This window comes from Stegostoma tigrinum, chromosome 23 (assembly GCF_030684315.1).
Source record: "Stegostoma tigrinum isolate sSteTig4 chromosome 23, sSteTig4.hap1, whole genome shotgun sequence".
Classification (NCBI taxonomy): Eukaryota; Metazoa; Chordata; class Chondrichthyes; order Orectolobiformes; family Stegostomatidae; genus Stegostoma; species Stegostoma tigrinum.
The window spans coordinates 32379653-32404315 of NC_081376.1; the positions used below are offsets into that span (position 1 = coordinate 32379653).

The following is a 24663-nucleotide window of genomic DNA, read 5'->3' on the forward strand; positions in this document are numbered from 1 at the left end:
TTATGACATTTCCTAATCTGCACACAGATTCTGAGCAGTTCAGTATACTGTTTATACACTTTGTCCTCATATTTTATGCTTATTTTTCTAGTTGTCTGAGCAAATTTCGCAAAGGTAAAATAATTACATTTGAATTCCGACTGGGTCCACAGTTTAAGTATAAATGTTACTGTACAATATTGCTTCATGCAGTGGGATTGAGAGAAAGAGAGACGGAGAACAGTCAGAGAGAGAGATCGGCTGGGATCAGTCATCTATCCTGTTAGAGCATTTAACTCTCAGCCCTGGGTGCAGTGAGCTCATCGTCTGCTGTCGAGATCCGACTGAAGAGCGCCGAATCCCTAAGACAGACGTAATGCCTGTGGTGTTAATAACAGATGGTGCACGCCGTTACCAATCCAGGTATGAAAGAGACTCATCGATCATGCTGCCGCTGCTCCGATCCAGCGACAAGGGCAGGAGTTGCGGCAGCAGTGACGGACACGGAGTAGGAAAGGAGCCGGGGGGCAAAGCCGAGACCGACACAGCCCCAGCCTAAGCTCTACCTTTATCTCACAGACGTCGAAAGCGGGGCCCTTCATGATAAGTGCGGCCTTGGGGATGATCCCTGACGGTCGGTGGGAGTGAAAGTCACAGCCTCTGGCTACTGATCAATCGCTGTATTCTTTACTCGTGATGGAAAGATTAGAAAGGACCTAACTCGAATTCGGAGAATGCTGCGGGAAGTCACTCCATGATCAGAGACAATATTCCCCATCTTCATCCACAGAACATACAGGTCTGACACCGGAGGATAAGGCAGCGGCTAGGCCACAATTCCCTAGCAATGAACAGACATCACATCCGGTCACCGTGAATTTGGTGACGTAATTTCCGTCATGGTGCAGCCTGCTCGACACAATGGATACTCGGCTCAGGGAGAGGCTTGAGGTCCCCACCTGACGGATCCGACCTCTTTTCCTTATAGGCGTTCCCTCTGTGTCTTACTGTTCCTGGGAGTTATGGTCGGTTCGAGCCGCGGTTCTCGTTCGTGATAATCCCTCACTGATGCTCTCCACCACAGACCAGGAGAACGCGGGGTCTTCCACAGAAGTGGAAGAGATCGGAATGGACCGAGAAGCCGCCAGGTTCGTGCGGTCAGGCCGTGTGAATGTTAAACAAACCGGATTCAGGAATAGCGCCCCTTTCCCCAGATGTTGTCCTCCAGCTCAAAAGAAAAAAAATAACTTGACCCTTTGTCCTTCACAAACCGATCCCTCCATCCCCATCCCCATGGCCCCCACAAGCCCCACCGCTTGCCCCCCGACACACCCACTCCGTCCTCTTGCTCCCCACATCCCTTCCCCTTTCCGACCTCCCCCAACCCCATCATCATCATCCCCTCTAACCCCTCCTCTCTTACTCCCTGCCTCTGTGCCTGTCCCCTTGCCCACCCCACCACATCTTCTATCCCACCTCCCCCAACTGTTGCCCCATTCCCTTTTATTCCCCCCCATGTCCCCATCGTCCCTCCCCCCCCATGTCCCTCCCCCCCCATGTCCCTCCCCCCCCATGTCCCTCCCCCCCCCATGTCTCCCCCCCCGTCCTCCCCCCCCCGTCCCCCCCCCCCGTTTCCCCCCCCCGTTTCCCCCCCCCCGTTTCCCCCCCCCCGTTTCCCCCCCCCCGTTTCCCCCCCCCCGTTTCCCCCCCCCCGTTTCCCCCTCCCCGTTCCCCTGTCCCCCCCATGTCTCCTCCCCCCCATGTCCCGTTCCCCCCCCATGTCTCCCCCCCCCCCATGTCCCCCCCCCCATGTCCCCCCCCCCATGTCCCCCCCCCCATGTCCCCCCCCCCATGTCCCCCCCCCAATGTCCCCCCCCAATGTCCCCCCCCCATGTCCCCCCCCCCATGCCCCCCCCCCAAGTCCGCCCCCCCCCCCAAGTCCGTCCCCCCCCCATGTCCGTCTCTCCCCCCCAATGTCCGTCTCTCCCCCCCCCAATGTCCGTCCCCCCCCATGTCCGTCCGTCCCCCCCCATGTCCGTCCCCCCCCCCATGTCCGTCCCCCCCCATGTCCCCCCCGTCCCCCCCCCATGTCCCCCCCGTCCCCCATGTCCCCCCCGTTCCCCCCCCATGTCCCCCCCCGTTCCCCCCCCATGTCCCCCCCGTCCCCCCCCCCATGTCCCCCCCCGTCCCCATGTCCCCCCCCGTCCCCATGTCCCCCCCCGTCCCCATGTCCCCCCCCGTCCCCCGTCCCCATGTCCTCCCCCGTCCCCATGTCCCCCCCCGTCCCCCCCCCATGTCCGTCCCCCCCCCCATGTCCCACCCCCCCCCATGTCTCCCCCCCCCCCCCATGTCTCCCCCCCCCCCCCATGTCTCCCCCCCCCCATTCCCCCCCGGCAGTTCCCTTTCTCTCTCTCCTCCCCCCCCACCCAGTCCCCCTTTCTCTCTCCCCTCCCCCCCATCCAGTCCCCCTTTCTCTCTCTCTCTCCCCTCCCCCCCACCCAGTCCCCCTTTTTCTCTCTCTCTCCCCTCCCCCCCACCCAGTCCCCCTTTTTCTCTCTCTCTCCCCTCCCCCCCACCCAGTCCCCCTTTTTCTCTCTCTCTCTCCCCTCCCCCCCACCCAGTCCCCCTTTCTTTCTCTCTCTCTCCTCCCCTCCACCCAGTCCCCCGTTCTCTTCCCCCCCCACCCAGTCCTGGTCCCGTTCTCCCCCTGCCCCCTCGTCCCTGTTCTCACCCCTACCTCGTCGCCACCATTCCCCTTTCGACTCATTGTTAGCTCTAATTTTCTCCTTCCTACCTGACACTGCAGTTCCATGGACCTCTCCGAGATCCTGAAGGAAGGAACAAAGGAGTCTCATGATCGTGCAGAGAACACTCGATTTGTGAAAGAGTTCCTGAAAGGCAAGATTCGGCGAGAACTGTTTGAGGTGGGACTGATCATAGTCTGTTGTTTGTTAGCAGTTAGGTTTCCCTGCAGATTTTTACATAGCCAGGGACGTGGAGCAGCATGTGATACTGAAATGTCAACATGGGACATAGCAAGTTTGATTCCACCTGAAACCGATGTGGAGTGGAAGTAGAAAGAATGGATCTGTTGACCTGTACAAGATTTTGGTGATAAATTGTATTATTACGCAAATGCAAGCAGTTTGGCAAAGGCTGAGCTCAGCATGTCACCATTTATATGCATCTGTTTTTTTTTGCCTGAGATTGAAAATGCCATGATGTGAACAGGGCCTGTTACAAGCTGGGTGAGTTCCTTGGTCCCTTTACAGCTAGTCACTCAATCCCATCGCCCACTCTGACTTTGTCATGAAGATCTGCTATTTGAATCCATTTTGGATGAAGGATTTGACAAGAGTACTTCTGGTTTAAGATTTTAATCTCATTGCCCAATCAGGAAAGGTTGTTTAAAGATCCCTATTCCATCCAGCTGTCTACTCTTTAAACAGTTGGGATATTTGCTTGTTTTTTCTGACTTTCCCTTGATTTCCAGGTAACGAATAAGATCACAGTATAACACAGAGCTTACAGATTAAGAGACAGTTTTTACCTCTGCCCTAAATTGATAGTGCACTTGTCTCAGATTTCGAAGTTGTATATTTAAGCCCCATTTCTTGTCTTCACCACATGACTGAGGGAGTGCTGCACCATCCGAGGGTGAATGCTGAGGCAGTGCTGTCCTGCTTGGTGGTTGTTAGGTGGTCTTTGATCCAGTGCTATAAAAACACAGTATATGATTATGATCATGTTATTATTTGTGAGATCTTGTTGTACACATATGGATGCATTCAAAATACTGACTACACTTCAAAAGTATTCCTTTGTCCTTAAACTGCTTTGGAATGGCCTGAGACCAAACAAGGTACTGTAGAATTGCTAGGCTTTACAGTAAGTTCATGTTTTAAGTTGCTCCTGTTTAAACTGTTCAACTTTAATTCTGTGGTGTGACGGGGTCAGTGTGCGCACCGAGCATCATAATCTCCACTTTCAGCAGGCATCCTGTGACCCGATGCCGTTTTAGAGCAGTTACTCTTGCAACCACCTTTCCTTCTGTTTGCCATGGCCGTTTGCCCCTTAATGCTGTCAATTGCAATTTCTTCCCCTCCCAAGGCTTCGAAGTAGTACAAAGAGTTAACATATTTCTTTTACCTTTTAAACTAAAATGGATTTTAAAAATAAGTGCACTGTATTTAAACAATGGGGAGGGGGGTTTCGCAGATGAGCAGAACTAACTTTGTGATTTGGTGTCCTGTTCTATTCCACCTGTGTTACAGTTGGGCACGGTTGCCCTCTACTTCACCTACTCGGCGCTGGAGGAAGAAATGGATAAAAATGCAGACCATCCTGGCTTTGCTCCCCTTTATTTCCCGCTTGAACTGCACCGCAAGGATGCTCTGGCCAAGGACTTGGAGTACTTCTATGGGAAAGACTGGCAGGATCAGATCAGGTGTTCAGAGGCCACAGCAAGCTACGTAGAGCGGATCCATCATGTGGGGAAGCATGAGCCTGAGTTGCTGGTGGCACATGCCTATACTCGCTACATGGGTGACCTGTCAGGAGGTCAGGTGTTGAAAAAAGTGGCGCAGAGAGCACTGCATTTGCCCAGCACTGGAGAGGGTGTGCAATTCTACACTTTTGACAACATTTCCAATCCTGCTCGATTCAAGGAGCTGTATCGATCCCGGTTGAACACTTTGGAGACCACTATGGAGATCAGGGAGAAGATTGTTGAGGAAGCCAACCGAGCCTTTCGCTTCAACATGGAGGTGAGCATTACTGAGGGGTGTTAACTAAGTACAGTGCAATTCCCACTCTCAATCTTAGTGTTCTGCATCTTCCAGACAGTTGTCATGTGATGGACCCAGTCAGGGAACAGAGATCCAGCAAGCTTTCACCAAGTGAGGCTACGTGAGTGAGGCACTGCTGTGTCATAACACGCAACAAAACAGGAACAGAAAATGGCAGAAATAATTTGGGTTTCAACCTTATATTGGATTATTCCCTGCTTTTTAAGTGTCTCTTGATACCAAACATTGCCCACTTTCCCAACATATGGAATGTTTGGCATTTTCTGATATGATTTATTTTTAGTGATTTTATTGTTGATTCCCATCGCCCGTGCTCATTGACCTACAGTGGCTCCAGGTTAAGCAACAGCTCTTTTTTTTAATAAAAATGCTTATTGTTTTCAAATCCTTCTGTGACCTCACCAACCACCTCACAGTACCACTCTATAATCTCCTCCAGCCCCTTAATTCTCCTGATATATCCACATTCTTCTATTCCTAGCCTCTTCAACATCTCTAATTTTAATTGCTGCACTCTTGGTGGCTGTGCCTTCACTTACCTGGGCTCCAGGCTCTTGACATTTCCACTCTGAATGCACTCCACCTGTCTATTTTTCTCTCTTCATTTAAAACCCTTCTAACAACTTGCTTTTGATTAAGCCATGTTGCATGTCTCAATATATGGAGCTCAGCAAGTTTAAAAAAATATATTTTAGGTGTAGCATCCTGAGAAATTATGATAAGCCACTCTTTCAACATAAGTTGAAAAACCGACTTCTCCCTCTTGTGTAGTAAGGGCTAGAAAATTACTAACACTTACCCCAGTCAATTGTACTTCTCACAGTGAGAGGGCTGGTTTATTGGAACTATTCACAGCCATGAAAATAGCGAGCCTGTGTTATGTAGAGAGAACCCACGATTCTTCTTCTGTAGTAAAATAATTTATGCTATAGCTCCACCTGTTTGTGTCTACTATTGATTAATTGTGCCAGTTAGTTACTGCTTCACTTTAATCTTTACTCTAATCGCAATTTTTCACAGGTTTTTGAAGAATTGGATAAGTTTGGAAAAACTCTGGGGGAAGTCAATCAGGAATCTGGGGTCCCTCTCCATGATGGAAAAGGCGATGTCCGGAAGTGCCCATTCTATGCTGCAAAAGGTATGGTGGCTGGGCCATTCTCTGAAACATTGTTGGAGAGAATATCGGAGATGCCAGAATTGAATCAAAGAGTAACTCGGTGTCTCTACAATAGTTAGATGCAATGTAGATGTTCTCATGTTATCAGTCTCTTGCATGTAGAAAAGACAGGACAGTTGGACTCTGGCCTCCAGTTGAAGTGGTTTCTCTACCTTGAGCAGGATTAGTTTATGCCAAAGGACCAACCTTCAAACTGTAGGCATCAGAGAGTGGGACAGCATAGAGCATATAGGTCTGTACTTCCGTGATGTGACATATACTGCAGTTCAATATAATTAGTTGCAGCTTCTGGCATTTTTAAAACAAACTCTTTCTGTCTTTCCAGGTGATGGTGAAATGGGGTGTCCACTGCACTCTATCATGGCTGTGGTGCAGAGCTGTCCTTTCCAGCTGATAGTAGCTGCTGTCCTGGCACTTTCTGCTGGTTGGTATCTGCTGTGACATTTACAGCCATTACCGTGGACTGGCAACAAAAGTAATGCAAACCTTTCCCAATTGAGACATCCCATCTTTACTGATTGAAATGTGGTCGAGTTCTAGCAGGACTAGCCATGAGTCCAGACCCTCAACACCATCCAATTCCTCTCCCTTTGCAGCATATGGCTACGGACATATAGGCCCATTAACTCAGCTCAACGTTTTGCTGACTTGTGTTTAACTAGTGTTCAGGTATGGACCACTGTATACTGGTAGTGGTGGAGCAAGATGTAAATATAGCTGACTCAAAATGCGGAATCTCGCTTGTGATAACCGTCCTGAATTGTTCACAGTAGTCTTCACTACCACTTCTAGCAGCTGTTTTCAGAGAAAGTAAGTTTTTCTAATTTACTCTGAATGAAGACAGTTGATTTAAAAACCTCAGACAGATAACGTTCCACTATGCCCGTCAGAACAGTGACCTCAACAAAATGGAGAATTGTTGGAAAACTCCCATGTTTCTAGCTCGGCAGTCACCTTGTGGATCCAGGCCCTATCTCATTTCCTATGTATTGCCTGGTTGAGATGCAATTAAATGTAAAATTTCACTTTCTTTAATTTAATGATTGGACTTGAATAATTTCAGTAAGTGTGTGCCATTGTATTTATGCACTTGATTATTAAATGTTGTAATCAGTCACTGGCTAAATTTCCTCATTTACACTAAATACACTTCACAGAAATTACAGCTTGTTTAGTCCGGTGGTTAGTTTCTATTTCTTTCATTTGTTTATCTAACTTCCCATTAAACGTATCTATGCTATTTTTCTCTGCTGTCAAGCTCCATGTTCTCTACACTTTCTTCTGACTTCCTCAGTGGATCTAAAAGTACAAAATCTTTACTAGGTACCAACTTTTATTAAACTACAGGTACAATGAGGATAGCTGTTGTTTGATTATGTTCCATACAGCAGCTAAGGTTCTAAATAAAAGTGTTCACTATCAAAAAGGAAAGTTAGAGGACTAGGACTCTAGATATCAAATACAATAACTACTCTCTCAACATCCGAAAGGACTTGCACCATGATGCAAACCCTTTCACGATATTAAATTCTTGTCAGGTCACCTTGAATCCTTCAGTGTTTGTCACTTTGCAACGTATGACAAAACCTCTATCTTATACTGCATCCCAGGACAGCAGCTGTTTCTTTCTTGGCAGAACTCCCAGTGGAACATGATGGACTAACTTCATTCCAAAGGGTCATAACTGAAACCTTCATGATCGGAATGTTTCACTGTTCTGCATCATCACAGGACCTAATTTTTTTTTGGGGGGGGGAGGGGGGGAAAGAGTGGGGAAGAAGACACAGTTACACACCACAAAGAACGATGGATCTGGAGTTAGTTTGGATAACCACATCATAAGACCGACTGCAAAGCCTATCTGCAAAGACACAAATACTCCAAGCAGCTAAAAGAACATATAACCAACTAAAGAAAATAACTAACAAATTCCTCCTAATTTTAAGCAAGCAAACAAACTCCAGGAATGATTTGTTATTTCAAGATTTATCACAGTACATAAGTGGACTAAACACCTAATTTTCAGAACAATAATTTTATGTTGTCCGAAACATTGATCACATTGTAACAGCTGTAATTAAATATTGTATCTGTCACTATATTTACATGGCCATTGACACTGTACAGAATTAATCAGAACTACAAAATAAAATGTAAAGGCTTTCTTATTGGAAAATGAGTTTGTCTCTGGTTCTTGCTGTTTCGTTTCAAGGAAAAAGGAATTCCTTCAACAGTTCTTGCTACTCTGGCGGTGATGGCGTATAACATCCATCTTTCACACCAGCCCACGATCTTGGTACCCAGGCTGGGCTCAGTTTCCACTCGAGCGCTTTCCTGAAATTAGAATACAGCCAGTAAAACTTTAAAGGTGGGATTGTCAGAATTCTGACAACACAAAAGCAGGTTGATTACAAAGTGAGAAATCATGTCCCCGGAATACTGGTTCATACATGGCATTTGTGTGTACTGAAAACAAAAAAAATCTCAAAAAAAGACAGGAATGCAGTGGAGTACGTGAATCCTCAGTAAGCATCCACAAACCTACTTATGCACTAATGAGTCTTCCAAACTTGCTTGTTAAAGCTCAACGTATTAGGAAACATCATTGGCAACTGATGTATACAATAACATGGTTTGCACTATGGCTTGATACATTAAAAATCAGAAAGACTCGACCCTCAGAACTTCCACCTAGTATCCATGTTGGGGGCTGCACTCATCTGTTAATCCTATTTGATAACATTCAGAAACTGCCACTATACTGAGTAGGGACAGGAGTAGGGTATCCTCATATTCATATCAATGGTTTACATCTAGTAACTGCGCAAGGCAACAAAATAGTTTGTTAGCCAGATGGGCAAATGGTAATTGTCAAAATTAAGGTATCCTACCTCTGATACATCAGCTAAACATTCGCTTCAATTTAGAAAGGAATCCCTCTGTGCTTTCCTCTGGATTTGCCTTGGGCGTGTCTGACTCTTTTCCTCTGGTCTCAGTGGTTCCCTGGGCTTTAGTGCCTGTAGATACAAACAGTGAAAGCCCAGGGTCAGACTATGAGGAAAAAGACTATGCCAACACATGCGTAATTAGACAGAAGTCATACCTGCTTGTTTTAGAGTTTAACTTGTCAGTGAATGAGGTCAAATCAGGGATGATAAAAAAAACTAAAATTACAAGTGCTTTAGAATGCAGAAAGCATTCTTAACAAAATACAATTAAATTGTACAAAAATATAAATGGGATTGACCTCAAAGACATTTCCATGATGGTATAATGACTAAGGTTAGAAACGAATATTCTACAGTAACTGACATATTGAAAATAATTACCAAAATTGAGTACTAAAAAAATTACAGAAGGATAATAGCAACAATGGTGGGCCATAAGAGCAGATCATAGAATTAGTGTAGGTGGGGAATCAAAAATAAAAGTCAGAAAATGCTGGTTAGTGTAGCTTATCGATGCCCTCTAACCACTAGACATTATATAACAAATCATTTAGTAGTTTACAACTTAATAATTACTGAAAATAGACATTTGTCAAAGCTTTTAGTTTTCATTGGGACATTTTGTAAATACCAAAGTAAATGTAAAACATTGATACTATATGAGATGAGAATGCTGACTGGTTGACAGGTGGTCTTGGTGTAGGAAATAATATATTGACAATCTAGTATTCTTCTCTCAATCTAGAGACATCATGTGCAGCATGTGTTGACTGGAGACAACATTCGAAAGTACACAGAGCCCTGTTCTTTGCAAACAAACAGACAGACTGCACTTGTGGAAAAGAACAGTGACAACCACTCTCTGGCTCATTTCAGGGCAATGCCTTGGCCAGAGTCAACCTGTTTAGTTTGAAAATTAAACAAAGTTTGACAGTTAAATGAAAGTCATTATTAACTGGTGCATTCTCCATGGCAACGCCAGAGTCTTTATAATTGTGAGGGCTTTTAATCTTCATAGTGAACAAATCAAATTAAAATACTTTGATGTCAAATTCAGAGGTAAAGGGACAAAAGAGTATGGGGAGACAGGGAACAGGGTACTGAATTGGATGATCAGCCATTTTCATATTAAGTAGCGGAACAGGCTCAAAAAGCTGAATGGCTATTCCTGCTCCTATATTCTATAAATGGCGCATCCTGTCTTTATGTTCTATCAGACATCTATCAAGGTCACTCTTGTGAGAGGTAATTTGAGCTGTAATGACTTCTTATATTCTCTTTCTCAGAGCACTCTTCCTCTGGCACCGTCCAGAGACCAGCACAGATCCCACAGTACAAAAAGGATCGACAAAATCCTCATCAAAGCTTCAAACTTATCCTGCACAGTACATTGTAAAGACTACACAAATTCTAATCTGGGGACAACTGCAAAAGAAACTAAAGGATTTACCTAATCACAGCTAGTAGTAAAACCTATGGGAGAGGAATAAGACTGACCATCACAAAATGTTCAGAGATAATTCTTCCAAAGTAACTTAAAGATCATTGATCCTGTATTATTTTCACCCAGGATTGCAAATTGCCTGCTGCATTTTCTACAACAGTGGCTACACTTAAAGTATCTTGTTATTTGTAAAGTACTTCGGAATGTCCTGATAATAAGTGCACCACAAGCTTTTACTTCATATTCTGCTACAAACTTTTAATTTATGTTTCAATCTTCGTGTGACATCTATTCCACTAACTCCACGATTCATCTCATAAGCTGGACATTGTGTGCAGTTTTGAAATCCACATCATAAGAGGGATGTGATAGCACCGGAGAGAAGCAGAAGAGATTTACCAAGGAAGTGTCTGGGCTGGAGAATTTCAGTTATGAAGAGAAATTGAACAGACTAGGGTTGTTTTCTATAACAGACAGGAGATTGAATTAGGTTGTAGATTGACATGTACAAAATTATAAGGGGCACAGATACAGTGGACAGGAAGAAACTTTTCCCTTTGATGGAGGGGTCAATGACTGGGGCACAGATTTGACATAAGGGGCAGAAGGTTTAGAGATGTGAAGAAAATCTCACAGAGTGGTGGGAATCTGGGACTTGTCGCCTGTAAGAGACAGAAACCCTCATAACATTTAAATAGAATTTAGACATGCATTTGTGATACCAAGGTATGCAAACCTATGAGCCAAGTGCTGGAAAATGGGATTAGAATAATTAGGTGTTTGTTTTTGATTGGCGTTACAACAATGGGCTGAAGGGACTTCTTCCTGGGCCTTAGATTTCTATGGCTCTAGTTCTTGCTGTTAGCTGATCTCACCTCCTTCTGATTTTATTTACATTCCCTGTGGACTAAGTTACAGCTTTCTTGATTTCAAAGCACGTTCAACTTTGTGTTCATAGCTTTGATTTGTTAAATTATACTGCACGTGTCTGCTGATGAAACCATTAATCTGCTTCTGACCTGCAGTGGTATTAACTACTCCATTCACTGTACCCTCCACGTCATTCTCCTCCTCTGCGTAAGCCAGCATCAGGGAACTCTGTCTGGCTGTCAACCTCCTGCCAAAACATTGAATTAGAAGCAACAATTAGTGTTCATAGCCAGGGAGGAACAGATCTTTCCCGAGAAAAGAAGTTCCAAAATTGATGTTCACTTTACAACCTCTTTAATTACAAGCAAACTGCTTGAGCAAACAAACCAATTACAGCTACCATTTGGTCAAAATACAACCTATTCCATGACAAAGTAGTCAATCATTTGTCAAATATGATCATTATCATTCAAATGTGTTCAACTGCTAGTTACTAAGGAGTCAAAAAAAAGGATTGGTAAAGATTTCATTCTCACAAATCCTATCTCATCACCCTGGTTCCTGTACCTTAAACCACAGGCTTTTGAGCAGAACACACAAAATAGAAATGAAGGCAAAAATTGAGTCATCTTAATTATGACCATAAAGCACATTTTAGGAATGGAAAAAGAAATGTTGTTACAGCCTACCAATAACATAGTCACTTCTTGCACTAGAAAATTTGAATGAATCCATAAGTTGATTTAAACAATATGAAGACCTTTAAAGTTCTTAAAATCTTCAAAGGGTTAGATTTTGAATGACAAGATTAACAGAGAGACTGGATAACTTTTCTCACGACCTACAAGGGGGAGATCTCCCAGCTATTCTTTAGCCCATCTTTGAATGGGGTGATAACCAGGCAAATTATGTGGTTGTGGATGATCTGCTCTACTGTCAGACTACCTCACTGTGTGACTCTGAAGATCAGAAGTTACTCTCCTCCTAATTAGAGATAAAGTATTCTAACTATGAGACAAAGTGTCAGTCAGAGTAGACTCTTGGTTGATTACAAGTGCATCCATGGTGTGAAACAGACTGTATTACTCACTTTGGGATTTTCACCTTTATGTGGATATAGTGATCTCCATATCCGTAACTGTTGACTTTTGGGATACCTTTGCCAGCAAGTCGAATCCTCTGATCAACCTGAACCCCAGCTGGAACCTGTGGATAAAGGGAACAGAAACAGTTAAACAGCTATGTTCACGAGCAGCCACCACAGAGGTCAGAAGCTCTCAATGTGATAAGAAAGCGTGAATTCAAATTATTACAATCCAACTGGTAATGGGGAACAATGAGAATCACATCATCACAATTTGAGCTGTCAGTTCTCCAATGTGGCCTCAACTCTGCAGGAATTAAAGGTTAATCACTGGACCACTGCTGCAAGTAAAACGGGGAGGTCAACTTCTTGGGTAGAAAAATGCTGGGAGAGGGGAATGGCCTGGTGATATGGTAGAAGGTGGAGCAGCATGGTGGCACAGTGATTAGCACTGCTACCTCTCAGCGCCAGGGCACAGGTTCCATTTCACCTTTGGGTGACTGTCTGTGTGGTGTTTGCACATTTTCCATATCTGCATGGGTTTCTGCTGGGTGTTCTGTTTTCCTCCCACAGTCCAAAGATGTGCATGTTAGGTGGATTGGCCATGCTAAATTGCCCACTGTGTTCAGGGACGTGTAGATTAGGTGGGTTACAGGGAAAACGTAGGGGGATGGGTCTGGGTGGGATGCACTCAGGGGTCAGTGTGGACCTGTTGGGCTGAAGGGCCTGTTTCCACACTGTAGGGATTCTATTCTAAGGTTATGAAACTCCAGGATTACCACTCAATGATTACCACTGCCCTGCTGATGGTAGCCCAGTGGCACTCACCGTGATATTGATGGTTTCGTGCAGTCCTGCAGCCCGTGCAGTACCTCCCAGAACTGCCTGGGCTATGGATATATACAGGTCAGAATGAATGTCAGCTCCCTCCCTTCGAAACACTGAGCTCCTTTGGACCTAAAAAAATTTTACAAGAATATTTTCAAGCAAAACTGAAGCAACCAACAACATCTTCCTCCTTCTCAGCAAAACCATAACTGACTCTATCCTGCTTATCCTGAAAGACAACTCATGTAATGGTGCCGACTACGTCTCAGGCCGAATGTGTTTAATAGGATTAATAATAATGTTACCAACTTCCCCCTCCCAAAGAAACCAGGTGAGTCTATACCCCACTTTACACCTCATATCCCCTGCATATAATGTCACCAATGGGTAAATTTAACATCATGACAACAGGAAAAATAGTCAAAACTGTAAGTAATTCTTCTCCACGCCCAAGAAGTTGCATCAGAAACGAGGAAATCTCATTGAAGTTTTTTTCTAAAAAAGCACAACTTTAATCAATGCTTTCAAGTCAATTTAGCAGGCACACTCCCTAATAACCCAAACATTTGTCTCCAGCATGCTTAGTCACACGCCTTACCCTGAAGGTAATGAAGATCTCCTTGCGTCCCACTGGCATCCTTACAGTCTGTCCATCCTCCACGCCTGCAATGCATGCATACACTACATTAGGTAAAGCACAGACACAGCCATCCTATACAGACACCAAACTAAAACCAACAGAACATAGATCACTCATTGTGATACAGCTTCATAGACTTCTCATGCTCAGCTTCATCTCCTGTTTTGTGATGATACAAGTGACTATACCATACAACAGAATCTGCTACCTATCCTTCACCTCTCCTGTTAACGGCAAATGGGGCAGAGTCTGGTTTAGCTGTAACAGCTTCGCAGTTAAACAGCCTGAGCAAGGCAAAAGAATGAGGAACAGGCAGAAGCCATAAAGCTCTGCAGACCTGCTCCACATTCAATCAGGTCATGGCTGATCAAACGTTGACTCAGTTTATCCACTTCTTCTGTAAGCTGTCTGATATCTCACCCAGAAAATAACTTTAGAACGTTCAACCGGAAATAACAATCTCGCTAAAGTTCATCAGTAAGTTCAGGAGCTTAACAGTCAATCAGACACCAGTGAATGGACGGAAAGTGGCCAAGGCTGTGTAAAAAAAGAGAAGCCCAATTCTGTTGGTTCCAAACTTCTAGTGCAACATATAAACAATGATATTCTGCTGTTGATAGCCTGGAGCTTGGCTAAGCAGCACCCCTTATTCATGGAAATGTAAACGGTTCCTTTACTAAGCTATTATCTCACTCCATTGCAGCAAATGACTTGGCGTCCAGTCCTTACCAGCTGGAACTGGTACCATCACTGTCCTCTTCTGTTTACTCTGCCCACTTCCTCGACACACGATACAGGGTGTCGTCATAACAGATCCCCGCCCACCACATCGCCGACATGTAGAGCGCATCATGAATGGACCAGTGTTCAAAGTTTCCTGGAAGAGGATAAACACAGGGCAACGTGTTGGTGCCAAAAACGCTCCCACTAGAAAGTCAAAACCAGAAGAGTTTATGGGAAGACTGTAGCATAGTGATAAAAAATATCACAGGGCTAGTAATCCAGAGGCCTAGTCCAAGGCTTTGGGTGGTCATGGGTTTAAACCCCACAATGATTGCTGGTGGACTGTAAATTCAATCACAAAAATCTGGAATTGAAATCTTGTCTCAATTATAGTGACTTTGAATCTCTTGCTGACCCTCACAAAACAAAACACATCTGCCTCATCAAGGTCTTTTAAGAAAGAAAAATCTCCTACCCCTCCCATGACTCATGACGCCCAGTCATTTGGTTAAGTCTTCAGTGTTTTGGCAAGCCACTCAGTTTAAGGATATCTAGGTATGGGTAACAAATGTTGGTCCTACCAGTGATGCCCACATACCATGTAAGAATTTTGAGGATCTATCAAGCTTGATAAATCCAATTGACTTCCACTATCTAAATCTCACGAGGGGGAAGGAAGGAACGGATATTGTGAACATGAAAAGATGTGTACGTGCACATGTACTCATTGGCTTTCCTCTTAAACAGCATGGCTCTGCGGTAAAGATTATGTTCCCTTGTTCAGGATTACCCCACCGGAAGAAATAAGTTTTGTTGTATCCACCTATGAAATCCATATCACTGTAAACATTTTGAACAGTTCATTCCTTAATCCTCCACATTCAATAGAATACAAGTTGTACAATCTGTCCTCATGATGTAATTCTCTAGGTCCTCACATCATTCTCACAATGTATCTAGCAGGAGAAAACAGAACCCTTGTTCTTGTGCACTTTTCAATAGTGAGTTTGTGAAATGTACTGTACCATGTAGTCTTAAAAGCATACAATGAGAAGGCCACTTTCTCTAAAGACAAATACCACTGTATCAGTATTGTACCCCAAACACTGAGTTTGCTTCTTTTGCGTACATTCATACAGAATCCAAACCAAAAAAAACAAATACTCTGGACAACCCCTGGAACTGAACCCAGTAAAATACACTGCCTTTGGGAGGGAAGGGCAAAGAAGGTCACTGACAACGTTTGTACTCACCATGCCACTTCCATTGCAATAATGGCAGTGCTGGACTTTGGTTCCTGGTTCATTTCCCTTACCATCACATCTCTGGCATGTGTCCTCTAAATTCACCGTAATCTCCTTGTTGACACCTTTTGCAGCCTGTGTAAAGGTCAGTTCCATGATATACTGCAGAGGAATATCAAATATTAGATACCCATATAGTGTCTAAGAAGCAATATTAAGCATCATTACTGTGTAAAGCCAAAGCTCAAAGACAATTCCTGAACTTGATTTTAAAATGTGTAAATCTCATCCAAACTCCAATTGAAACAAAATTTTCTCTATAATGTGTGTGTTTTGTATTGGTTTGATGCCTTTTGCTTTAAATCTCATGATAATGTCAAATGGTTTAACAGCAGGATCATGAACCAAGCTCAACTCATTACTAGGCTGCCATTTAACATGTAAGTCATCACAAATTCGAACCACATACATGAGAGATATATTGTTAGGCTAATGACAACAAGTTATTTTCAAATATGTTTAAGAGTAAGTGGTAAGCAGCAGTAATAGCTTTAAGGGATATTTAAGGAATAGGTGGTGTTCAAATATTGAATCCATACTATTATCATAAACAGCTCCTGCACGGGTAAGACAAGCTTGATCACTCGATAGCGATCTAAGGTCAATCAAAACACTTCGAATTGCCCCAGGATGCTTTGGTTATTTATGGCCAACTGTTGGATGCTGAAATACCACTTGCTAAAAAAAGTAACCAAAAAAAGAAAGCATTCAGTTATCAGTTTGATCTGCTGTCTGATGAGTTAATTATTCAGTGACCTTGTACAGTAACCTGAAGGCACATGGTGTAGAGTGCAAATTAACCCAGAAGATCCAAAATGGTTCTGAAATATTTAAAGCTGAGAGAGACAGACAGATATAATGGGAAGTGCAGATGCTGGAGAATCCAAGACAACAAAATGTGAGGCTGGATGAACACAGCAGGCCAAGCAGCATCTCAGGAGCACAAAAGCTGACGTTTCAGGCCTAGAGCCTTCATCAGAGAGGGGGATGGGGTGAGGGTTCTGGAATAAATAGGGAGAGAGGGGGAGGTGGACCGAAGATGGAGAGAAAAGAAGATAGGTGGAGAGAGTATAGGTGGGGAGGTAGGGAGGGGATAGGTCAGTCCAGGGAAGACGGACAGGTCAAGGAGGTGGGATGAGGTTAGTAGGTAGTTGGGGGTGCGGCTTGGGGTGGGAGGAAGGGATGGGTGAGAGGAAGAACAGGTTAGGGAGGCAGAGACAGGTTGGACTGGTTTTGGGATGCAGTGGGTGGAGGGGAAGAGCTGGGCTGGTTGTGTGGTGCAGTGGGGGGAGGGGACGAACTGGGCTGGTTTAGGGATTCAGTTGGGGAAGGGGAGATTTTGAAACTGGTGAAGTCCATATTGATACCATTAGGCTGCAGGGTTCCCAGGCGGAATATGAGTTGCTGTTCCTGCAACCTTCGGGTGGCATCATTGTGGCACTGCAGGAGGCCCATGATGGACATGTCATCTAAAGAATGGGAGGGGGAGTGGAAATGGTTTGCGACTGGGAGATGCAGTAGTTTGTTGCGAACTGAGCGGAGGTGTTCTGCAAAGCGGTCTCCAAGCCTCCGCTTGGTTTCCCCAATGTAGAGGAAGCCACACTGGGTACAGTGGATGCAGTATACCACATTGGCAGATGTGACAGATCAGATGTTTGATGTCAGATCAGATCAGATCAGAGACAGACAGATGTTTGATTTCTCAGGAAATCAAGGAACATGGGAAACTTCTGGAAAAGACAGGTCAAGCACAATGTTAGTTATGACTAAATGACAGAGCAGGCTCACAGAGCCAAATGGTTCACTGCTGCTCCTATTACTTCTTTCCTTAAGCGAAGCCGAGAAACAGTCTCTTGGGGATTTTGTGGGCAATGAAGCGTTTGATCAGCCACGATTATATTGAATGGTGAGACAGGTGTGATGAATGGAATAGCCTAATCCTATTTCTATGCAAGGAACTGTCCATCTTCAGTATCACTGGTTTCTGGATAGCCAAATAGTTAGCTTACTCACCTCCTGGTGCTGGTCAAAGACAGTGTTAAAATCTCTGAATCCAGAACCAGTAAATTCCCCAAAGATGCGTCTGAAAAGCTCCTCTGGATCCACTGAAGGCCCTGAATGCCAGTATTCCTGACTCCTTGACCCTCCTGCATCAAATCCAACTCTCCCATAAGAGTCATACTGTTTCCGCTTCACTTCATCACTCAGAACCTGTAATGCACAATTAATATCGATCAGAGCTGGAAACCAATTAACAAATAAACTCAGGAATAACGATCCCTAGGAATCCTGTATTACTGTTTGAGAATAGACACTGATTGTCACACAATTTTCACAGTTTTTTACCTCAAGTTAGAATATTCATACTGTGGTGTTGTTCTTTAGAGATTACCTAACTATTCAGTTGTGCTGGTAGTGGCACATGAATAGAACACTGGTTCCTTCACCCACAACTCCCAGCTACACACACAATTCTCAACCCCTCTCTTCCCTCCACGAAAAGTGGAAATGCTGTGGCTGTGCTGACATCTGCTGTCCACCTCCCCACATGATCAGCCAACTCGGAGCCCAGAAACTCCCTTCCGGACTAGACAGCTTGTGCAATACAGTTAGGGGCTTTCATTGCAATACATTCATTACCTCATATGCTTCTGCCACTTGGGAAAATTTCTCCTTTGCCTTTGGATCATCTTTGTTTGTATCTGGGTGGTATTTCTTTGCAAGCTGTATATGCAAGAACACAAGATTTATTCAAAGCTACAAGTAGTTATAACTGAAACCAATCTTTCCCCTGTAGGCTTTGCTGGGATAAGTACTCCAACTATTAAAATAGGTTTGATTAAGACAAATTTCCCAATGTAATTCTTTTCCATGTTTTTGTTTAAAGTATACACCAGACAGTGTTGCAGTGATAGTGCCCCTCTGCCGAAGTGGTTCAGGTTCAAGTCCTATCTACCCCAGACAAATTTCATGACATATCTGCACCAGACAGTCACCACCGCAGACATATTATTTTAAAAGCGGCTTCATTTATAAGAGAGAATTCAAATTTGACCCAGTAGATACTGTCTAGATTCAGATTCATCAGTTAAAATTGGCCACTTGCAACTCTTGATGTCATGAAAGTGGACTAGCAAATTCAGCTCCTTCATGACAAGGAGGGAGAGGAAGACATTAAAGTAAATTAAATTTGACTAAGATTCCAATTACACAATTCAATTTGATGAGCTGGAAAAATTATTCTGGTCGATGGCTTGGTGCAATTAAAAAAAATTCCCACTGATTACTTGTATAAATACAGGAACTTAAGTTGTAAGTCTGGTTTAAATGACATTCGCTTCTCATACCTGATAATAAGCTTTCTTTATCTCTCTTTGCGTTGAGTTGCGAGGGATCCCCAACACCTCATAATAATCAGTTTTGGCTAAAGGAGAAGCTGTATGAAATGCAGCAACACCTAGAGAATTTGGTGAACAAGCTTGAGGCAAATGAAAGGGAAAAGAACAATTAGGAAAAACACCCACAATCTCCCGCATTTAAAAAAAAACTATAAACCATTTTCGTCCTTGCATCAAGAAGTGACATCGTTTTCTCCTCTGACTAACGGCAACAGCTACATCTGATGCTCATGATTCATCGCAAGCAAGTCCAAATCTTTCCTTACCAGACAATCTATCCCCAGTGGGATAATGCCTGGGAGTACAGACACTGCCCTGATTGTGGAGGGGAGCATTGACACTGCCCTTCCAGGGGTCGCTTGAATTTCCTCTCTGTCATGGGGCGAGACAGGCCATGCAATAGTTACCAGGCCGACGCCAGCCGAACCTGCTCGCTTTCCTTACCGGACAGCCGCAATCTTAGTTCCAGGCCGAACCTGAGACCCAGACCACCAGCCGATAACAATCCAGGGCCCAGACAAAAGGCAGTACGGAGACCCCGAGTGGCGAGTATCCGCACGGTGCCAGGCCGGGCTCCAGCCAATGGGTTCCAGGTCACCGACACCAAGCGAAGGTAGCACCGTGCAGCCGCCATCTTAGCGCCTGCGCAGACCAACAACCCTTTCCGGTCCTGCACATGCGCACAACCGTCCCATAATCATATTGCGCCTGCGCAACAAGCCTAGTTGCCTCGTAGCCTGGAGTTAGGTTCATCCACCGTCAGTTATGTGTTAGGCCTATGCTCCCATCCAGGGAAGTATTGCTGCACTGCTACAGAGGTCATCTTTTTGCTGAGACATTAATTTGAGACGGTGTCTATCCTCCCAGCCCGGTGAAAATGATTTAATGATACTATCTCGGTACAAACATGATGGGCGAAATAGCCTCTTGCACCATTGATTCTGTGCTTATTCAGAGACTTAGGTGGATAGCTTTAGGCTGATTTCTTGTACATGTATTTATTATTTAAACAATTTCCCTTAAAGAAAGCTGCTGGTGTGTTTCCTTGATTTAACTTAGATACTGTACCTTTTTATGTCTTGCTCTGTTGGCATTTGTCCTCAGCTTATTTTGACTCATACAAGTCGAATTTTGTTTTGTCTCGTTTTATCATCAGGGAGGAATGAGGGTTCTGACTTCCTTTTTAACTTAAGGCAAGGCCCACAGATTCAAACATTAATTACTTTCAATCAACCTGTTCAAAAACATAACTGGGGAAAGTGGGATTTGGTATCTAGCCCAAAGGTACAGGCACTACCAATGTACTGGAGGCTCCAGATTTAAACCTTACAAGGATGCAGTTGTTAATCAGTAGGAGCTCCTGCTTGTGGAAACTTCGGTGCTCTCTGGCATGGAATGAGGCAAAAATTGCTACTCCAAAATCTAACAAAGGATTTTGGAAACTGCAAACAGTAAAGCGAGTGATCATACCATACATTCTATAGAGATTTCATTGTGAATATAGTTTTGCTTACCTACTTGCTGCTATGAAGTCTTGCTGACAGGACCTGTAGTTGACAGCACCTAGACAATGGATTTCATGGCTTTTACTGGTCGGCAAAGTCTTCTACAAGGAACAACGAGTAGCTGGGGACTTGCAGAGACTTCTCCATTGTATCAATCTTACTTCATAGTTAGAAAGTTCAAATCCTGTTCCAGATATCTAAACTCATAATCCAATGGAGTACTGAATAAGTGAGTATTGTAACTGTTAAGATACCTCAGAACACTCTAATAATACTCATCAGACATTTTACTACATTTAGTGGTGATATATAAACACAAATCATTGTTGACACAACATATCAGATGTTTGCAGGCAAGATTTAAAACTGTCCTGTAAATGAGTTGTGCAGTGTTCTTTTGTTCTTGCTCCCACCAATTGAGGCCCACACTCCATCTGTGCATGACACGGTGGCACAGTGGTTTAGCACTCCTGCCTCATTGTGTCTGGGGCCTGGGTTTGATCCTAGTTTTGGCAACTAGTTGGGCAACAAGTTTTGTTTACACATTCTCCCTGTGTCTGTGTCAGTATCCTCTAGGTACTGCCGTTTCCTCCTACAGTCCAAAGATTTACAGATTAGGTGGCTTGGCCTTGGTAAATGTAGATTATGGGGATTGGGTCGGCTGCTCTTTGGAAGGTTAGTGCAGAACTTGACAGGCTGAATGGCCTCTTTCCATACTGTAGAGATTCATATGTCTATAGGCACTTACCTATTAAGAATTTCCCCATGTAATTCCTAGGTTCCACCCATTGTCTCAAGAATCCTCCACTTTATGCACTTTCTTTATTCACTCGTGGTGAATTTCTGCAGTGCATCTTGTCGCTAGTAGACACTGCTGCATCTGAACATTGGTGGTGGAGGAAGAAGTGAATGTTTGTGAATGAGCGTTGACCTCAGGCTATTCCCATTTACTCCACTAATTGCTGGCTTGCTCTTGTGAGCCGTGTCACTCTCTCCTGTGGAGGAGGTGCTATTTTGGCTGGACAGCTGGTCCGTAATGCACAGTGATCCCGACAGTGTGGGTTCAGTTTCTGCGCTGGTAGAAGTTAACACGAAGGATTCTCATCCTCAGGCTATCACCTCGCCTGAAGTATCATGTTAAACCCACCGGCAGTCGTAACTCTTGTTTTGTGAGACAGTGATGCTGTACGATTGTGGAGATTTACCTCTTCAATCTAACATTGCAGCAGTGGGCGGTGCCTCTGATTGTCTGGTGGACGGGCGCGCTGGCTGCGGGGATGTGCAAGGCGTGGCCCGGTCCCACCCCTCCCCTCCCCTGTGTGGCTGTTCCAGTCGTTCCCGGCTATTCGGACAGGTGGAGCAATCGTTTGTCTAGTCGCTGTTAGAGCGGGAGCAATGAACCGCTTCCGAAGCTCGAAGTATAAGAACACGGCACCGCGGCTTCCGGGCCGGGCGGTGAGTATCAGGGAAGGGAACAATTACCCCATTAGAGGGTAAGAGGGAGGATACTGTTCTGGGATAGGGCTGTTCGGGGCCGTGCTCTGCCCTCGGGTTCCATTGCTCCTTCCGCACCTCCCTCCAGCCCGTGTCCCTCGCTGGGTGTTGCAGGTACGGGCTCCCCCGGGACCTGGCCCTGTCACCCTTGAGGTTCAATTGCTGCGGAAGCCGTTGCTTCCTGTGAGGAAGTTGCAGTGATCGAGCTCTGAACGCTTTAACACAAATTCTGTTCTAGGTTGCCATAGAAGAAGCAGCAGCAGCAGCAAAGAGAATTCTAGCCTCCTCACGCTTACCTTTCTGTAGTGCCTTTCTCATTTTCGGCAGGTACTTCTGAAATGTAGTCAATGTTGCAAAGCAAATAACGGAACAGCCAATTTATGTACCGCAAGGTCTAAATCAACAACGTGATAGTGACCAGTTTTCTAGATCATCTATTTTTGTGGTGCTGTTTGTATAGTCAGTATTGGCTTGAATGTAAAAGAATGTGCAGGGGGGTACTTTATATCTACGTGAGAGGGCAGATAGGGATCCAGGTTCAATGTCTCAGCCAAAAGATTGAGTGCTGCCCTCTCTAACGGGTCGTAGAATCGTACAGCACGAAAATAGGCCCTTTGGTCCAACTCATCGGTGCTGAACAGATTTCCAAAATTAACCTAGACTTATTTGCCAGCATTTGGCCCATGTCTCTCTTAAACCGTTCCTATTCGTGTACACATCCAGATGCCTTTTAAATGTGTCTCTGACACTCCGTGGAAAATAGCCTTAGCCTATTTAACCTCTTCCTACAACTGAAGCTCTCCAACCCCAGCAACATCCTTGTAATCTTTACTGCACCCTTTCAAGTTTAACAACACTTTTTTTCCTACAGCAGGGAGACCAGAATTGAGTGCAGTATTCCAACAGTGGCCTAACTAATGTCCTGTATAAGACCATAAGACAGAGGAGCAGAAATTAGGCTGTTCGGCCCTTCAAGTCTGTTCTGCCATTCAATCATGGCTGATAAGTTCCTCAGCCCCATTCTACTGGTTTCTCCCCGTAGCCCTTGATAATCAAGAACGTATCTATCTCAATCTTAAATGTACTCAATGACCTGGCCTCCACAGCCTGCTTTGGCAGTGAATTCCATTGATTCACCAATCTCTAGCTAAAGTAGTTTCTCCTTATCTCTGCTCTAATAGGTCTTCCCTTTTACTCTAAGGTTGTGCCCTTGGGTCCTAGGCTGTCCAATCAATGGAAGCATCTTCCCAACATCCCCTTTGTCCAGGCCATAAAGTATTCTGAAAGTTCAATTAATTGCCCCCAGCCTTCCAAACTCCAATGAGTATACTCTGAGTCCTCAAACATTCCTCGTATTTTAAGCTTTCCATTCCTGTGACCATTCTCGTGAACCTCCTCTGAACCCGCTCCTGGGCCAGTACATCCTTCTCGAGATATGAGGCCCAAAACCGCACACCATACTCCAATGTGGCCTGACCAGTGCCTTCCAAAGCCCCAGCAGTACATCCCTGCTTTTATATTCAAGACCTCTACAGCATGACTTCTCAACTCCTGTCCTCCATGCACTGGCCAATAAAGGCTAGTGTACCAAATGCCGCCTTCACTATCCTATCTACCTACAACTCCATATTCAAGGAACTATGAACATGCACCCAAAGGGCTTTTTGTTCAGCAATACTCCCCATTAAGTACACAAGTCCTGTCCTGATTTGCCTTTTGAAAATGCAACACCTCACATTTATCTAAACTCAACTCCATCTGCCACTCCCTGGCCCATCTGAACAAGGTCCTGTTGTATTCCTTTATTCGTTCACGGGATGAAGGCATCACTGGCCAGAGCAGCACTTATTGCCCATCACTAATTGCCCAGAGGGCAGTTAAGAATTAACCCTGATGCTGTGGGTCTGGGGTCACACATAGGGTAGACCAGGTAAGGATGCCAGTTTCCTTCCCTAAATGGCATTAGTGAACCAGATGGGATTTTCTGACAATCAGCAATGGTCATCATCCAGATATTTATTGAATTCAAATTCCGTCATCTGCCACGGTGGGATTTGAATCCAGATCCCTGGAATGTTACCTCGGTCTCTAGATTAACAGTCCAGTGATAATACCGCTAGGCCATTGCCTCCCCAATAATTTCTGAGATAACTTTCTTTACTGTTCACTACACCACCAATTTTGGTGTAATCTATAAATTTACTAACCATTCCTCCTCTAATTGCATCTAAATCATTTATATAAGTGACATAAAGCAGTGGACTGAGCACTGACCCTCCGGCACCCTATCGCTGGTTACAGTCCATTGCCCCCACCACCCTCTGTCTCCTACGTTTAAGCCAATTTTGCATCCAAGTGGTAGTTCTCCCTGGATTCCATGTGATCTAACCTTACTAAGCAGTGTACATCTTGTCAAGCGCCTTGTTGACAATCATGATCTATATGCTGGGTGTAGGCAGGG

At 44.6% G+C, this 24663-nt stretch overlaps 4 protein-coding genes across 5 annotated transcripts in view; 2 read left to right on the forward strand and 2 right to left on the reverse strand.

The window, feature by feature from the left end:
• The window catches only part of LOC125462556 (SEC14-like protein 5), a 39680-nt gene extending 38410 nt beyond the window's left edge, over window positions 1–1270 (reverse strand). The window contains exon 1 of the mRNA XM_048552713.2: window positions 546–1270. The gene's annotated coding sequence lies outside the window, so the exon portion shown is untranslated. The remainder of the gene's footprint in view (window positions 1–545) is intronic.
• LOC125462559 (heme oxygenase 2-like) lies at window positions 834–8140 on the forward strand. The gene is made up of 5 exons (XM_048552719.2): window positions 834–1127; window positions 2786–2903; window positions 4254–4745; window positions 5808–5925; window positions 6290–8140. The coding sequence occupies exons 1-5, from the start codon at window positions 1048–1050 to the stop codon at window positions 6403–6405; spliced, it is 924 nt and encodes a 307-aa protein (XP_048408676.1). The 5' UTR covers window positions 834–1047; the 3' UTR covers window positions 6406–8140.
• Window positions 7932–19856, reverse strand: LOC125462558 (dnaJ homolog subfamily A member 3, mitochondrial-like). Of its 2 annotated transcripts, XM_048552716.2 has the most exons (12): window positions 19648–19856; window positions 19153–19283; window positions 18446–18529; window positions 17819–18016; window positions 15755–15907; window positions 14508–14655; window positions 13737–13801; window positions 13139–13267; window positions 12317–12432; window positions 11376–11473; window positions 8856–8981; window positions 7932–8298 (listed from the first exon to the last, which is right to left on the reverse strand). In XM_048552716.2, exons 1-11 carry the CDS (start codon window positions 19835–19837, stop codon window positions 8866–8868), a joined length of 1428 nt encoding a protein of 475 aa, XP_048408673.1. In that variant the 5' UTR covers window positions 19838–19856; the 3' UTR covers window positions 7932–8298; window positions 8856–8865. The 2 variants fall into 2 exon arrangements, with proteins under 2 accessions (XP_048408673.1, XP_048408674.1); XM_048552717.2 differs by lacking the exon at window positions 8856–8981.
• A 1886-nt stretch (window positions 19857–21742) lies between these two features.
• Window positions 21743–24663, forward strand: part of coro7 (coronin 7) — a 146127-nt gene continuing 143206 nt past the window's right edge. Inside the window, exon 1 of the mRNA XM_048552707.2 lies at window positions 21743–22163. Within this exon, the coding sequence (XP_048408664.1) occupies window positions 22104–22163 (60 nt within the window). The 5' untranslated portion in view covers window positions 21743–22103. The remainder of the gene's footprint in view (window positions 22164–24663) is intronic.

Coding starts and splice junctions, on each gene's coding strand:
- LOC125462559 (XM_048552719.2), top strand. CDS start 1,048: ATGCTCTCCACCACAGACCAGGAGAACGCGGGGTCTTCCACAGAAGTG. Junction 2,904..4,253: donor TTCGGCGAGAACTGTTTGAG/GTGGGACTGATC, acceptor CCTGTGTTACAG/TTGGGCACGGTTGCCCTCTA. Junction 5,926..6,289: donor CCCATTCTATGCTGCAAAAG/GTATGGTGGCTG, acceptor CTGTCTTTCCAG/GTGATGGTGAAATGGGGTGT.
- LOC125462558 (XM_048552716.2), bottom strand. CDS start 19,837: ATGGCGGCTGCACGGTGCTACCTTCGCTTGGTGTCGGTGACCTGGAAC. Junction 15,908..17,818: donor TCTTTGACCAGCACCAGGAG/GTGAGTAAGCTA, acceptor ATTCCTCTGCAG/TATATCATGGAACTGACCTT. Junction 8,982..11,375: donor AGTAGTTAATACCACTGCAG/GTCAGAAGCAGA, acceptor TTGTATCTACAG/GCACTAAAGCCCAGGGAACC.